Source organism: Hipposideros armiger, unplaced genomic scaffold, assembly GCF_001890085.2.
Source record: "Hipposideros armiger isolate ML-2016 unplaced genomic scaffold, ASM189008v1 scaffold_482, whole genome shotgun sequence".
In the NCBI taxonomy this organism is placed as follows: domain Eukaryota; kingdom Metazoa; phylum Chordata; class Mammalia; order Chiroptera; family Hipposideridae; genus Hipposideros; species Hipposideros armiger.
Genome location: NW_017731832.1, coordinates 414,615 through 429,839, shown reverse-complemented (window position 1 = coordinate 429,839; position 15,225 = coordinate 414,615). Strand labels below are relative to the sequence as shown.

The following is a 15,225-nucleotide window of genomic DNA, read 5'->3' as shown; positions in this document are numbered from 1 at the left end:
AACCCGTCCTCTGATGGTTTGGGTCATCGCCATCACACTGGCAGGGCAGGGCAAGGCAGATGGCCTGCCTGGTGGCTGAAGCAACTCTTCTCCCGGAGATTTGAACTCGGTCACCTTTCCTCTGACAAGAGGGTGGGTCCAGCAGGTGGTAATGGCCCGTGGCCAGGAGCAGGGAGAGGTGGGGATGTTGTATTGGAAATGATCTATGTGAGAGTGGAACCTGACCTGTGTGGGTTAATCCCTGAGATCTGCATGTTAACGTTTGAGGTTAACATTCACTTGGGACAGTTAGGAGACAAGGATCATCGCCTCACACCTCCCCTGAAGGCCCCTGTCCTCTGTGGTCACCCACTCCCCACCCGGCAGACTGGGGCTCCCCTTCCACGGTTAGGGCCCCTGGGTTAGGCCTCCGGGAGGCAGGAACCTCCAGAGGAAGACCAAGCTAGGGACAGTGACGAGATGCCGAGACAGCCAGCTTTCTTCCCCTCGCTTCCCAATCATTGGGTCAAAGGGCCTCCCTCCGAATGCAAGACCACGTCCTGAGGCCTCTGGTTTAGTCTTTTATTTGGCACAAAGGAAAAAGATTTGACACCAGTTTTGTCTTTTGAGAGTGCAGAGCTCCACCCACCCCTCTCACCCCTCAGTCCCCAGTGAGCCCTTCCATGTTTATCTCAGCCCCGAACCAAGGATTTCATTTCATAGCCTTACAATCCATCTAAGTAGGTTTCTTCACCCCCATCCTTTCATTTTCTTCCTCTTCCTCAATCCTGTAGGGAAGGCAGCCTTCTTTAGGGATGAAAGGTGACAGCCCAGCCCTGACCTGGAGCACCCCAGCAGCGAGTGGGGGTTGGGACAGGTGAATGGGACCAAATAGGTGAGCTAGGGCTGCCCTAGAGCAGCCCCCTTCCCTTGGAGCCAGCCAGAGCTGGGGCTGGTTATGCTCCCAGGGAGCTGCCATGACAGGAACGGGGGTTGGAGGTAGTGGGGAAGGGATGGTGAGGTAAAATACAAATAGAGGGGAAGTTTGGGGAAATAAATGATGAGCTTGCCCTTTCTCAGTGTCTGGTGACGTGGAGGTGTGGGTGAGGGGTTAGCAATGGCCCCATCCAACCCCAGACTCCACCAATCCCCAGACTGGCTTTGTGACTCTTGTAAGGAAGAGTTTGTAAGGAAGTGGTGTAGGGTTGAAAGAGAGAAACCGAGCAGAGGTCTGTGCTGTGGATTTTACTCTTGGGCTGGTGGGAAGACCAGAAATGTCTCCTCTAACCACTTTTAGGTGCTCTCAGACCTCATCCCAGCAGAGGGGAGAGTGACTGTTAGAAGTCAGCCTCACTGCCCACTGTCCCCCCAGAAGTGGGCCTTTGTGTTTGGGCCCAGGCCCTCAGAGCTCCTCATGGACCCGCTCCTGGTCCTCATCTGACTTCAGCTTGAGCTCCTCAACGGTGATCTTGCCATCCTGGTTGCGATCCTGGTTCTGGAACATGTCCCCTATGGTTTTCTCCGGGTCCTGCCCCGGCATGAGGCGTCCTTTGCCCTCACTAACTTGGGACTTGATAAAGGTGGAGAACTGGGGACGAGGAGAGCAAAGGGGAGGGTGGGTGTGAGGGTCTTGCTTGAGCAGCTGTGGGTGGCTTTGGCAAGGGCCCCCGGGGGAGGCTAGCCAGTGAGGACTGAGAGGAGCGGGTGCTGGGGTCCTGAGCAGGGCCAGGGCAGCGGTATGGGGAAAGGGCTGCATGTGTGCTGGGAGAGAAGGCGGGGACAACGGACCTAAGGCAAAGTGACCGGCACGGGGGCAGGAACATGGCGCAGACAGGATGGACAGGCACCACGTTCTTGCTAAATGCCACCATGCAAGGTGGTTTCTGCTGGGTTGAGAGCGCGGGAATGGTTATTTTACGGATTGAACTCCTCACCCACCTCCTCTGGGGGGACCTCGCCATCCTTGTTGAGGTCCAGGTCTTCAAAAAGGTTGGCAGGAGGGTCCTCATGCCATACAAACAGGTAGCCTTCAGGCACCCCTTCCTCCCGCGATACCAGCTCCACCTCAAACATCAGCACAGCACTGCCAGGGACCCCCCGGGCTGGAAGGAGGGAGGGGAGAAGGAAAGAGCCCCAGTCAGGCCAGGACCTGGGCCTGGCTTTGCAGCCTGCCTGGTGTGCTCCCCAGCCTGCAAGCCTGTTTCTACTCTTGGGGGCTGGAGAATGGGGCATGGGATGTTTACACAACCATCCAGAAGGGGCAAACGGAGATCAGACCAGTGTCTGCCCCTCACCTCCACTTTCCCCGTGTGCCAAGTGTGGGGGCACCACAAGCTGCCGCCTCTCTCCCACACACATGCCCTGCAGGCCCTTGTCCAGGCCTTCGATCACCTTGTTAGCCCCCAGAGTTGCCTCCTGGGGGGCCCCGTAGTCATGCCTGGGGGAAAAGCAGATTCCCGGTCAGTGCCCTTCCTTGTTCTTGCCAGTTCACATTCCATTGTCCTTCCAACCCCATTCCAGAGTCAGTCTTCCTGGTGCCCACCCCACACAGCAGAATGCAGGGCTCAATGGCTCAGAGATGGGATACCCTTCTCATTTTCCCAATGCCCCGAAAGCGTGGCCTTGAGGGCCCACCTCTCCCTGCTTCACTCCCCGCCCCTGCCCCCCATAAAATGGACTAGCTAGCTTCACCCTCCCTTTCCCTTTCTGCTCCTTATGCTCCCCATAGATGGAAACTTATGGAGAAAGTGGGGTGCTATGAGGAGGACTCCCCTTGCCTGAGCCCACCCACCTGCCCAGCCCTGGCCCTGCCCCTGACGCACGAGGAGAAGAGCTTGGTGCCATCTAGCAGAGAGCAGTTATAGTGGTAGCGAACAAAGTCCCCAGATTTGGTGGTCTTGTTGCAGGTCTCGGGGGGCCGGGACAGTGTCTTGATCTCCACGGGATCCGCAGGGTTGTGGAAGTCGATGACATGGACATCGAAGACCAGCACAGCTGAGCCAGGGATCTTGTCTCCTGGGACCAGAATGGTGGAGCAGATTAGCCTGGAGTCTAGTAGGGGCTGTTCAAGGTTTCCATGAAACCGCCCTGGGGTTTCAAACAAGGATGGGATAGGATGGGATGTTTGTCCATATAATCAATTCTTCTGGGGGCGGGGAGGGGCCTGCCAGTTAGAAAGCCCTTTACATACACAGTCTTGCAACCTCCCAGTGACTTACCCTGCTGAGCAGTGTGAAATGTCCCATTTTATAGGTGAGGACACTGAGGCTTCCAGCAAAGCTGGGTCTCAAATCCAGGTCTCTGCTTCCTAGGGCTATGCTGTTTCTGTTCTTCCATAACCATCCCCCTCCCCAAACTCAGGAGTCCTTCTCCAAGATGGAAGGGGAGAAGTGGGGGGACTGCCCTGGAGAAAAGGATGGAGTCTGTGTGGCAGGAATTGGGTGGGGGACTAGTTTTCGTGATTTTGTGATGGGAGGGGCAGAGCCGGGGAAGGTCAGCGAGTGGTTCAGGAGGGGACTGAGGTACAACAGGCCTACCGGTCCCGTTCTCCCCGTAGGCCAGGTGCGGGGGGATGGTGATCCTCCGGCGCTCCCCCACGCAGGAGCCTTGCAGCCCCTGGTCCATCCCGGGGATGATGTAACCCTGCCCCACGTAGGTATTGTACGTGTGGTTGCGGGAGTAGCTGCAATACAAGATGGAAGGGCCAGCAAGGGAGTCAGATGGGTCCCTGCCCAAGCAGGCAGCTCAGAGCCACCCCCAGCCACTGCCTGGGTGACCCCAGTATCTGGTACTTTCCTTCCTGCCTCAGTTTCTTGCCTTCCCCCTCCTTCCTCAGGACCCCGCTGACCTGGAATCGAAGATGGTGCCATCCATCAGGGAGCCGTTGTAGTGGTAACGCATGAAGTCCCCAGCCATGGCTCTCCGGTCACAGCCGGGTGGTAGCTCCAGCGTCTCCAGCTGGACAGTGTCCTTCGGGTTGTGGATGTCAATCAGTAGGACCTGGAAGACCAGGGAGGCCTGCGGGGGGATCACAGTCCCTGGGGAAGGGATAGGCTTGTACCATACAGGTGGAGAGCAAACCAGGGTTCCTGCTCGACTCAGGAAGGCCAGTGTGAACGCCCTGCAAAAAGGTGCTAGCCCTGCTCTCCACAGCCCTGCCCTTGCCCTCAGCAGTCCTATGTCTTGCTCCTCCAGTGAGGCCTGAGCTGGGTTCCCCCCGGACCACCCCCACCCCCATACTGAACCTTCGTGTGCATCGGAATAAAGCACCCCTTCTTCTTGGTGAGATGATCACCAAGGGCTGGATTTCATCCCTACTTGCCTCCTTGGCTGGGTGCCCTTGTGCAGTACACATCCTGAATAACTGTACGGGGCAGCCCACTTCTGGAGAACCCCCCCCCCGTGTCCCTGCCTGCCCTCACCATAGCCTTTCTCGCCATAGGCCAGGAATGGAGGGATGATGATCTTCCTTCTCTCTCCAGGACACATGCCCAGCAGCCCCTGATCCATGCCCTTGATCAGCCAGCCTGAGCCGACATAGGTGTCATAAGTGCCGCCCCTACTGTAGCTGTAGAGAATGAGGTAGGGGTAGTGTTGCTGGAGGAGGGAGAGCAGGATGGGCCCTGGACTCCCCCCATGCCAGTCCCCAGCACCCCAGGGCTCCCTCCAGCCCTTACCTGGTGTCGAAGGCGGTGCCATCCAGCAGTGTGCCGTTGTAGTGGTAGCGGACAAAGTCGCTGTCCTGGACCATTCGGGGGCAATGGGGCGGGCGCAGCAAGGTGCTCACCTGCACGGTGTCTTCCTTGTTCCACACATCCAGCAGGACCACGTCGAAGTAGAGGGTGGCATCCGGGGGAATGAGCCCCGCTGTGAGGGCCGGGCAGGGGGAGCTCATGTTCTGTGTAGCCCCCGGGGTGGGGGGTGGAGTGGAGAGCTGAGTGTCCTCTTGGACTCCCCCCTCCACCACCTCTAGTTCCCATTCTTCCTAGTGGAGGTATGATCCCACCCAGGGTCCTGTTATTTCCCTTCCTCCCACTCCAGGGCGGGAGACAGAAACTCTAGTCCCAGACCTGCCAGTATTCATACTGCATACGCAGTCGGCCTTGGGCAAGTCACTCTCCATCTCCGAGCTTCCGTTTTCTGGCCCTAGGGTCCTTGATTCTGTCTCCTCGCCTCCTTCATCCCCATGCCTGTGCCCCAGCCCTTCTCACCCACACCGATGCTGCCGTAGCCTAGGTGGGGGGGCACAATGAGGCGTCGCCGCTCGTTGACACACATGCCCATCAGGCCCCGGTCCATGCCAGTGATAAGGCGCCCCACGCCCACCACGATCGCCACCAAAGTGCTGCGGTCATAGCTGGGGGGCAGAGGGGACAGGGGGGATACAGTGGACTCCGAGGTGTGCACAGGTGAGGGTGCACACAGCCAGATGTTTCCCTCTGCCCATGGTCACATACGTGCACAGGTGTTACACACACACACATACACACAACCCATGCACAGGTGTAGAACCACAGGCTTCTCACAGCCCTCCGAGGTCAGAGGTCACTTGTGACCCCCAACTTAAGAGTCTGGGCTTTTATTTTATTTATTTTATTTTTTTAGCTGAACCATCCTGCCACCTGTTGGCAGCTCAGCGGCAACTCAGCTCGGGCCGGGCATCGAACCGTTGTTGCTCAGAGCTCACACTCTTGAGCGAGCTCTTAACCAACTGAGCCACTCAGCTGGCCAGAGGCTGGGCTTTTACAAAAAGGAAGTCGGCAAAGAGCCTAAGGGCTTTTATTCCCCTGGGATAGGGGGTGGGTGCAGGCCTGTCTGCTGCTTCTATCTGCTGACAGCAAAGCACTGAGAAGAGGAACAAGTAGTGGGCACTTAGAATATGCCGATTAAATGCTTGGCATTTTACACGCATGGTTTTATTTAATTCTCTCTCCCCTGTGAAGTCGGCATCATTGTTTTCATTTTTCTTGTGAGAAAAATTGAGACTTGTGAGACTAAGGGACTTGCCCAAGGTCACAGCTAGTATGTGTCTGCGGAACGCCAAAGCCCATGTGTGTGCCTCTGTAGCATCTATTCGCCAAGGAGGAAAGGAAGGGGAAGCAGAGCGGGCGGAGGGATAGGGATTGGTTTTCAATTCTGAAAGAGCCTATTCTCAAATTGCCATGGCTTTTATTTGTTTTTAGTTACAGTTTTAATTTAAGCTTTCAGAAGTTAAGGGAGGCTGGGAGGTTTTTATTTTGACCGAAGGGGCCATGGATTGTGAAAGTTTTCCGGGCTCAGCACTGCATGAACTGGGCCCAGCCAGAGTCCCCAGTAGGAAACTCACCCCTCAACTCCCACCCTCTCCCCCACTCCTGGCAGTCAGGGCTCAGGGCTGTACTTACTCCAGGCTTCTGCCTACACCTCATTTTGCTCACTGAACTGGTTTTATGACCGGCCGGCTCCCTTCCCAGTGCTGCTGTGAGGGCCCAACCACCAGTTAAACACTATGGGGGGGGGGGGCATCCAGTCCTCCCAGAGTCAGAGCTAAGCGATTTGAACCCACTTCTTAGTCTCTATTTTAGGGAAAGTGGAGCTTAAAGAGGCAGAATTTCTTGTCCATGGTCACAGCCTGGATTTGAACCCAGGGTTTTGGACTCTGGAGTTCCGTGTTGTTAGCAAATATACTGCCTGCCCATGGCCACTGATTTCCCGTGGACCAAGCTGTGCGTTTGGGGAAAGGGTCTAAGAAGGACTGATTTCTTGGGGGTTCATGTGTGTCACCGGGACCCATGGTTTAACCGGCGCTGACAAGCAGCACTGCTCTGCCCCCACCAACCAAAGTGGACTTGTCAGAAGCCGGTCTCTCAAACCCCAGGCTGGCAAGATGGGCGGCAGCCCTGGCCTGGTAGCGCTAAGATGGAGGGAGGTGGGGGTGCAGGGAGATCCAGGGAGGGGGGTATGAAAATCCTCTGAGGAGCCCATGGCAGCATGTGACACGTGGACAGACAGGGTACCTACACGGAGCTTTGCCCTATGCTCCCAGATACATCCTATTGTCTTATAATGCCTGCTGCTTAGGCCTGCTGCTGGTAATCCCCACAGTCTCCAAAATACAGTTTTACTCCCTCGTCTCTAACCTGGGGTTGGAACCTGAAGGGAATCGGGTGGGTGGGAATGTAGGGGGTCCCAGGCTTAGACCACTGGAGGATTCACTTGCAGCAGAGAGACCATGTTCTTCCCCCAACACTGGACCAGAACTCCCCCCTCCCCCCACCCCTTCGATTATCACACTTTGGGGAATGTGGGGAGCTTGTGTGAAAGAAATTGGGGTCTTTAGAGAGGCAAAGGTTTGAAAATGAGAGCAGAGGATTTATCTTTGGGGAGATGGATGTCTGGGCTGCCCCCCCCCCACCCAAGGTGCTGTGTTTGGAGTTAGGGGATCATGGAGTACCAGAATGCAGACACAGTTTTAAAGGGCAACAAGGGAACCCAGGCCCTAAGACCGCTTGACCTGGGCTCGGGGAAGGGGAGTGGTGAGTCTGGGGCCACCCAACCCATTACCTCGAGTCAAACTTCTTGCCATCCTCAAAAGTGCCGTTGTAGTGATAGCGCACAAAATCCCCCATCTGCACTTCCCTGGGACAGGCCCGGGGGATATGGTACCTCTCGATGACCACGTCTTCCAGGGGGCCCCCGGCCGGGCTGGCGCGGCCCTGCCCCCTCCCCACGGCCTGTACGAGCAGCAACAATATCTGCAGCAGCGGAGCCCGGAGGAGGGTGTGGCTGGGGAGCCCCGTGCGGAACATGGTGCCTGCAGCTGGGACGGCCGGCAGTGAGGGCAAGAGAGAGAGTCGCGGCCGCCAACCTCCTTCCCCCTCTTCCCAGAGTTGGCTCCCCCTCTTCCTGTCCTCCTTCCCCACCCCCGCCCTGGCTGGTCCACGTGGAATGGGGGCTGGGGAGACTGAGCCGATGGGGCAGGGAGGGCGGGGTGGGGTGGGGGGGGTTGCAATCGGAGGAGGGGGCCAGGCTGAGAGTGTAAAGAGACAGAGGAATGCTCCACAAAGAACTCCAGATTCCACCCTCTTCCCCCACCAAGGGTTGAGAGACCTGGGGCCTAGCGTGGAGGGAGGCTCGCGAAAGATGAGAAGTCGGAGCTGACTCCCAAGTGGAAAAAAAAAAAAAAGTTCAGTGTCTTTTTTTCGGGAGCCCCGGGGTCCTAAAGCCGCGCTGTGGCATCCCTTGCTCCTTTTACTGACATCCCCAAATCTAAGGCCTCTGCAGGAAGCTGGCGAGGCTCCAGAAAATGAGGGTATCTTAGTGCTCCCCCACCCCTACTGTCCGAAAGATGGCCTCTCCAGGGACGAGGAGCTGCTTTGTCCTGCAAAACCTGGACTGCCAAAAGAACTTTCTGACGTGGGATCGAGTAGAAGGTGGTGAGAGTGGAGGGTGTGCAGGGTAAAACCAGCCTGTGCGCCCCCCTGTCGCGGGCTGGGGGAACACCTAGAGTGACCCCTTCAGGGCTGGGGGTGGGGCGTGTGCAGAAGGGGCGCTGTGCTGGACAGAAGACCAGTTTCCAGGGCTTGAGCAGAGCAGATGGAGGTGGTACCTCCCTCAGTTTCTCAATCAAGTTGGGGGGACTATCTTTGTGTGGGACAGGGCTTTCTGGGCTCCCCATCCTTGCGGTAAGCGTTTCCCCCGTCACCGTCTGTGGAGGGGAGGACCCCTACGGACAGGCCAACGTCGGGGACTCAGTACGCACTCCTCTGCCCCTCCGGAGACGTGACCTAGGACACCACCCTCTTGGTGGGCGCGGCACTAAGACCCAGCGGGCACGCGGTCCCGGCCCCGGCCCCTGCCCCGCCCGCCGGCGGACGGGGTCGGGACGCAAGCTCCGCTCGGTGAGCTGGCTGGCGCGTTGAGGGTATGGGGCGGGCGGCTCGGGAGCTGCTGTGGGTGCTGCTGTGGGTGCTGCTGGGCTGCACCGGGGCGCAGTACGAGAAGTACAGCTTCCGGGGCTTCCCGCCCGAGGACCTGATGCCGCTGGCCGCGGCCTACGGGCACGCACTGGAGCAGTACGAGGGCGAGGGCTGGCGCGAGAGCGCGCGCTACCTGGAGGCGGCGCTGCGGCTGCACCGGCTTCTGCGGGACAGCGAGGCCTTCTGCCACGCCAACTGCAGCGGGCCCACGCCGCCCACCGCCTCGGCTCCCGGGTCTGTGCCCGGCCCTGATGGCGGTAGCAGCGACGACTGGGCCCGCGAGCTGCGGCTCTTCGGCCACGTCCTGGAGCGCGCCGCCTGTCTGCGGCGGTGCAAGCGGACGCTGCCCGCCTTCCAGGTGCCCTACCCACCGCGCCAGCTGCTGCGCGACTTTCAGAGCCGCCTGCCCTACCAGTACCTGCACTACGCACAGTTCAAGGTGGGCGCCTGTCCCCAGATCTCCCGCCCGCCCCGGTGTCCCCCGCCTGTCCCCGGGCCCTGTTCGGTCTCGTCGCTCCCAGCTAGGGTAGGGTTTCCCGTCGGGTCCGGAGGAGCATTGCTGTCATCGAGCCCCAAGCCCGCCCGTGCGCTCAGGGCCGCGAGGTCTAGCCCTGCTGACCTGCTCTGCCCCCACCCCACAGGCTAACCGGCTGGAGAAGGCGTTGGCTGCGGCCTACACCTTCCTCCAGAAAAACCCGAAGCACGAGCTAACCACCAAGTATCTCAACTACTACCGCGGGCTGCTGGACGCGGCCGAGGAGCCCCTCACAGACTTGGAGGCGCAGCCCTACGAGGTGGGGTACAGGGGAAGAGCTGGCCCTGACCCCCCCCCATAGGACTTGTAGAGAAGGGGAGTGTTGGGGGTTCCCCTGACCCCCGCCACACTCCCCTGCAGGCGGTGTTCCTCCGGGCGGTGAAGCTCTACAACAGTGGGGATTTCCGCAGCAGCACAGAGGACATGGAGCGGGCCCTGGCCGAATACCTGGCCATCTTTGCCCGCTGTCTGGCTGGCTGCGAGGGAGCCCACGAGCAGGTGGACTTCAAGGACTTCTACCCCGCCATAGCAGGTACCCCCACCCAAACCCATTAGATATCCTTCCCAACCGTCACTGGGCCCTGCTTCCCAGAACTCCTCAGACCCCTTAACACGTTTATGAAGCACTTACTAAGTGCTTGAGAGGCAGTCAGGAGTTAGGTGTTACCCTGTTCCCAGGAGCGTGTTGTTGGCTGAGAGAGAGACAGGGTAACAGAGCCCCTGCCCCTGGGTGTAGAGGGCTGTAGGCAGGAGTGTCCAAGGTGCTTGGAATCAGTGAAGAGAGGCAGTGACATCCCAAAATGGTCTGGGAGGTGGGGTTCACAGGCTTTCCAGGCAGAGGTCAATGTGGGTGCAAAGGTGCCCAACTGAAGGGGGAAACAGCCCGGCAGCTATGTGCCCAAAGCAGTTTGTGACCAGAAATCCCACCTAGCTGCAGGGATCCCACAGTGGTGGGGGAGAAAGGGCTGTCCTGAGCTTCTCTAGCTGAGCATTCTAACTTCACCTGCCACTCTCTCAGAGAGCCCTAGCTCCCTCTGGCTCGGGGTGGGGGTGAGCTGTGGGTGGTAAATCAGCCCTGTCCACAAAAGTCTTTGTCAGGATTACTTACCCTACCCATGTTATCTCATGTGATTGCAACAGGCTGTTCAGGCAGAGCTGGGATTGGAAGTCAACTCTGTCACCCCACCCGTGGGACGGAGCTGTTCAGCACACCATCAGCTCCTCACCACTGCTTCCCACCCCCCCAGATCTCTTTGCAGAATCCCTGCAGTGCAAGGTGGACTGTGAGGCCAACTTGACCCCCAACGTGGGTGGCTACTTCGTGGAGAAGTTCGTGGCCACCATGTATCACTACCTGCAGTTTGCCTACTACAAGTGTGAGCCTCCCAGTGGGCTTGGGTGTTAGAGAGCACTGCACTGGGAGCACTGCAAAGTCATGGGGAAGCTATCCCTCAGAAATGAGGCCCTTAGGCCATGGGAGGGAAGGCTGGGGGTGGTGGGGCCAGTAAGGCTTATGGGAGGGAACAGAGAGCAGCCTCAGGGGAGGATTTGAGGGCCTCTTGGGTAAATGACTAGATAGCCAACAACTGCACAGCACTTGACAGTTTACAAAGCCCTGCTACATCTGTTTATCTCACTTGATCTTCTCACCAATGCCCTGCAGCTGCCATTACTGGACCCATTTTTCAGATGAGGAAACCAAGGCTTACCGAGGGCAAGGGGGCACATGGCTAGTAAAAAGCAGCACCAGGACTTAAGGCTGTCCTCCCTTGAGGGAGATCCTGGTGTCCGCAGGGGCTGAGATGGACAATCTTCAGGGCTTCTGCAATGCAGAGGTGCCAAGATTCAAGTAGAGGCTGGAGTTGGAATGGAGGACTGAGGACCAAGAGGCCAGGAGACCCTTCATGGGTCCAGTTGGCAAAGAGGTCGAGGGCTGGGCCACTGGCCTCTAATTCCCCAGTGCTGTCATTCTCCAGCTATGTGAACGTGAGCAGTTTACCTGACCTCTCCCTGCCTTGAATTTCTTGTCTGTAAAATGGGGATGACAATAACGGTGAGTCTTAAATGAGTTACACAGGGCCTGGCACACAGTAAGCGCCCAATACATCCTAGCTTGCATTATTCGTGGGTGGGGTGAATACCCAACAGGAATTCTCGGACGTGGCTAGGGAGGCAGGGGTGCTGGACTGAATGGGGCAATGGGTAGTTGAGGTGAGGGTCATCCCTGAAGGTGGGGAAGTGTCAGGGCTACTCTCCACTCTTCTGTCTACAGTGAATGACGTGCGCCAGGCAGCCCGCAGTGCTGCCAGCTACATGCTCTTCGACCCCGAGGACAATGTCATGCAGCAGAACCTGGTGTATTACCGCTTCCACCGGGCTCGCTGGGGCCTGGAGGAGGAGGACTTCCAGCCCCGGGAGGTGGGCATCACCTTCTGAGGCACTCTCAGGACCATGTGGTTTGATTAAAAAAAAAAAAAAAATCCTGGCTTCCCTGGAAAGCAGGATGGGGAAGTGAAAGGAAAGCATATGGGTGTGGGTTGGAGTCCTGGGTTCAAACCCAGCCCCAGCAGCTGTGTGGTCCTGGGAACACTGCTGACTCTTTCTGAACCTGTTGCCTCACCTGCAAAAGGGAGGTGGCAATACCTGCCTTGCCAGCACAGTGCCTGGATGTGGGAGGTACAAAAATGCCTGTCCATGCCTGTCTGCTCCCCACCCTCATCATCCTCACTGCTGGCCTTTGCTCTTCTTCCCCAGGAACCCCAACCCCCAACCTGGAACAACTGAGAAACTCCTTGGGAGTCAAGGGCAAAACTGGCAAATATAGGGCACGTGGTAGCCCCATTCTCTTGTCAGTGGCAGACATTTGAGGCACTCTTTCTCACTGAGCCCTTAGAATCCTTCTTAATCCAGCACTCTAAGCAGCTACAATTTTTCGATCAACATGTGAGCTGATACCTGCTCTAGGCTCCTTGAAGCTTGAAAAGGGCCAGAGGACCCAGATCCTAGGCGCTCTGGCTCCTCTACCATCTGGCAGCAGGGTCCAGCTCACCTCGCTTTTCCTCTTTCCTCCCAGGAGGCCTTGCTCTACCATAACCAGACGGCTGAGCTACGGGAGCTGCTGGAGTTTGCACACATGTACCTGCAGTCAGATGATGAGGTAAATGGCCCCTGCCCTCCAGGGCTGGGTGGTGATGGAAACCCCTTGGTCCTCGTCCTGCGGCCACTGTGCCAAAGCTCAGCCCAGCCCCCAGCAGTCAGCTGCCGTGAAGCAGGAGAGACTCACCTGACCCTTACTTATACCTGCCTTCTCTCCCTGCTCAGTGTTCTCATGCCCCCCTTCTCTACATGTCTGAATATTGCTTCTCCTGGCCCAGCTCAGGTGGTATCTCCTCCAAGAAGTCCTTGCTGCATGTCCTAGCTCTGTCTTCTGGGCTTACCATGCCAATTCGGACCCTCCGTGCCTCCCTGGACCTGCACTTATTTGCAGCCCTGGTCCATGTCACCCTCAGCCTCCTTCTCTATCCAGTCTCCTAAAGGGTTATGCTTCAGGACAGGGGACCAGGTTATTCCTAGCTCTCCCACAGTCCCTGGCACAGAGCTGGTGCTCAGAAACTGAGTTTGAATGAACCAGCGAATAAATGAATGCATGACGCCAGGAAGGAAGGACCACAGGGTGATACATTGATTCTGAATGAGACTTTGAGAGCCTGAATTCTCTGAGGCATCACTGCTCAGTGCTTATTTATCCACTCCCTCCTTTGTTCAAGTACCCATGTTCCCCTGATCGAACATGGGGGCCAGGCCTGCACTCTTAGGTTGGTGCTAGCCAGACTTGGCTCCACCACTTCCTAACTGCACGGCCTCCAGGCAAGTCTTAGGTAACCCCTCAGGCTTCCATTTCTTCATCCATTGAGTGGGGGAAATCATGACCATCTCACACCCTGTGGTGAAAATTAAATGAGATCAAGTATGTAAAGCACTTAGTAAAAGAGCTGGCACATAGTAGGTGCTTAGCTAGTGGTAGCGATTTTGATTACTATTATGTGTTGCCTGCTGTTTGCCATCATGTTTGGTGCAGGGGTAAATTGAGAGGCACAGTCCCTTCCCTAATCAGCTCACAGCAGGGGAGGCACAAACTTCCTCTGTGTGGGAGAGGTCAGAGGAAGAATCCAGACCCAGTTGTTTGTCAGCAAGGGCCACACCCTGGAGCTGATGCCTGGCATTGGGGGAATAAACCAGAGCTCTCCCAAGGATGAGGAAGTAAAGGCATTCCTGGCTGGGAATAGCAGACAGTATGCACAGACTAGCAGTATTCTCCCAGGAGTATTTATGCTTTAAAGGTAGGCTATGGAGAGGGTGATGCTTATGCTAATACTGCATCTCTGCTGGTGGAGCCCCATGCACCGGTTCAGAGAAGGGGCAGCTTGGGAATAGGACTTAGTGGGAGAAACCCTCACATCATACCTGAGATGGGATGGGAGGGCCCCTTGGCCAGGAAGGGAGCAGATCCTGGGTTTGTGCCTTCTGTAACCTGGTTTTTCCCCCAACCCTGGGGCTGCTCTAGATGGAGCTGGAGGAGACAGAACCACCCCTGAAGGCCAAGGATCACCCATCAGATGCTGAATTTGAAGGGCAGGGTGACTATGAGGAGGGCATTTACGCTGACTGGTGGCAGGAGCCAGACGCCAAGGGTGATGAGGCTGAGGCTGGTCAGTGACTTGAGTCCTGGTGGAGGGGTGGGGATGCAGCCTGGGATGGAGGTTGGGGACAGAAGGATTCAGGCACTGGGCTTCAGAGGCAGGGGCATATGTATGTTGGGTGCTGGGACCCCTCCTCTGGGGGCTTCCAGCCTATTGGCAACCCCTGTAGCAATTGATGGGGGGTGGTATCCTTCCTGGGAACAGGGGCCAGCTGAGACAAATTGGGAATAGGTGGGGGGCTAACCCCAATGCTCTTTCCTTTCCTTTGCAGAGCCAGAGCCTGCACTAGCATGAAAAGAGGGCCACCCTGCACCCCTCAAGGGCTTGGGAAACCTGGGCCCAATGGCACCACCTTCACCAGCCTGGGCAGCAGCAGGAACTATTTATTAAACATATAAGATGGACATAGCTGCCCAGGCCCCATCCCATCCCACCTGTGAGTGCTGCTCTCCAGACCCCGCCTGCTTCCTCGATGGGTCTCTGGACCATGGGTGGTGCTACGGCCGCTGACGACCGTCCTCCCCAGTGCTCACCCCACCTGGACAGTCGTCTGGAGAACATTCCAGCTCCTCCTAGTTGGGGTCTCCGCCTGAATTGTAGAGACAGAAGAGGGGCAGCTGGCATCATGAGAGCCCTGGACCAGGAGTCCATTGGTTCTTGGCACACTGGCCGTGGGTGCTCAATAAATGTTTCTTGTTGAATGAATCACAGCGCCTGGGGTCCAGCCTCCCCTGGGCTGAGGAGTGAAGGTGCAGGTCCTTCCCTCCCTCTGCACCCATCTCCCCTTATCTATAAATGCCAGGGTGGTGAAAGGGGCACAGTCTGGCCTTTGGGGACCCTGGGTGTTTGTGAGAGAGGAGCAGCAGCGTGTCGTTGCCATCCGCCACCAGGGGGCGTGAGGACGCAGTTCCCGCTTCGAGTCCTGGGAAGACGGTGGTTTCAGATTTCTATATTGGGATGTCCTGTATTTTCCTAGTTTAGCATTGCTTCCCTCGGGGAGTGTGGCGAGTGAGAGGAGGGGGCCAAGGACATTTACTTTCCGGTTTTTACTTTC

The 15,225-nt window shown here is 57.3% G+C and overlaps 2 protein-coding genes across 3 annotated transcripts; one reads left to right on the top strand and one right to left on the bottom strand.

The window, feature by feature from the left end:
• Positions 1–547: 547 nt before the first annotated feature.
• FKBP10 (FKBP prolyl isomerase 10) lies at positions 548–7,846 on the bottom strand. Its single transcript, XM_019666983.1, has 10 exons — positions 7,522–7,846; positions 5,190–5,335; positions 4,656–4,845; positions 4,401–4,546; positions 3,827–4,016; positions 3,516–3,661; positions 2,802–2,994; positions 2,274–2,416; positions 1,918–2,081; positions 548–1,567 (listed from the first exon to the last, which is right to left on the bottom strand). The coding sequence occupies exons 1-10, from the start codon at positions 7,764–7,766 to the stop codon at positions 1,382–1,384; spliced, it is 1,749 nt and encodes a 582-aa protein (XP_019522528.1). The 5' UTR covers positions 7,767–7,846; the 3' UTR covers positions 548–1,381.
• A 949-nt stretch (positions 7,847–8,795) lies between these two features.
• On the top strand, positions 8,796–14,879 carry P3H4 (prolyl 3-hydroxylase family member 4 (inactive)). Of its 2 annotated transcripts, XM_019667055.1 has the most exons (8): positions 8,797–9,375; positions 9,578–9,730; positions 9,832–10,003; positions 10,719–10,847; positions 11,744–11,889; positions 12,545–12,628; positions 14,036–14,180; positions 14,443–14,879. In XM_019667055.1, the coding sequence occupies exons 1-8, from the start codon at positions 8,884–8,886 to the stop codon at positions 14,463–14,465; spliced, it is 1,344 nt and encodes a 447-aa protein (XP_019522600.1). In that variant the 5' UTR covers positions 8,797–8,883; the 3' UTR covers positions 14,466–14,879. The 2 variants fall into 2 exon arrangements, with proteins under 2 accessions (XP_019522601.1, XP_019522600.1); XM_019667056.1 differs by lacking the exon at positions 9,578–9,730 and having other exon boundaries at positions 8,796–9,375.
• Positions 14,880–15,225: the final 346 nt, after the last annotated feature.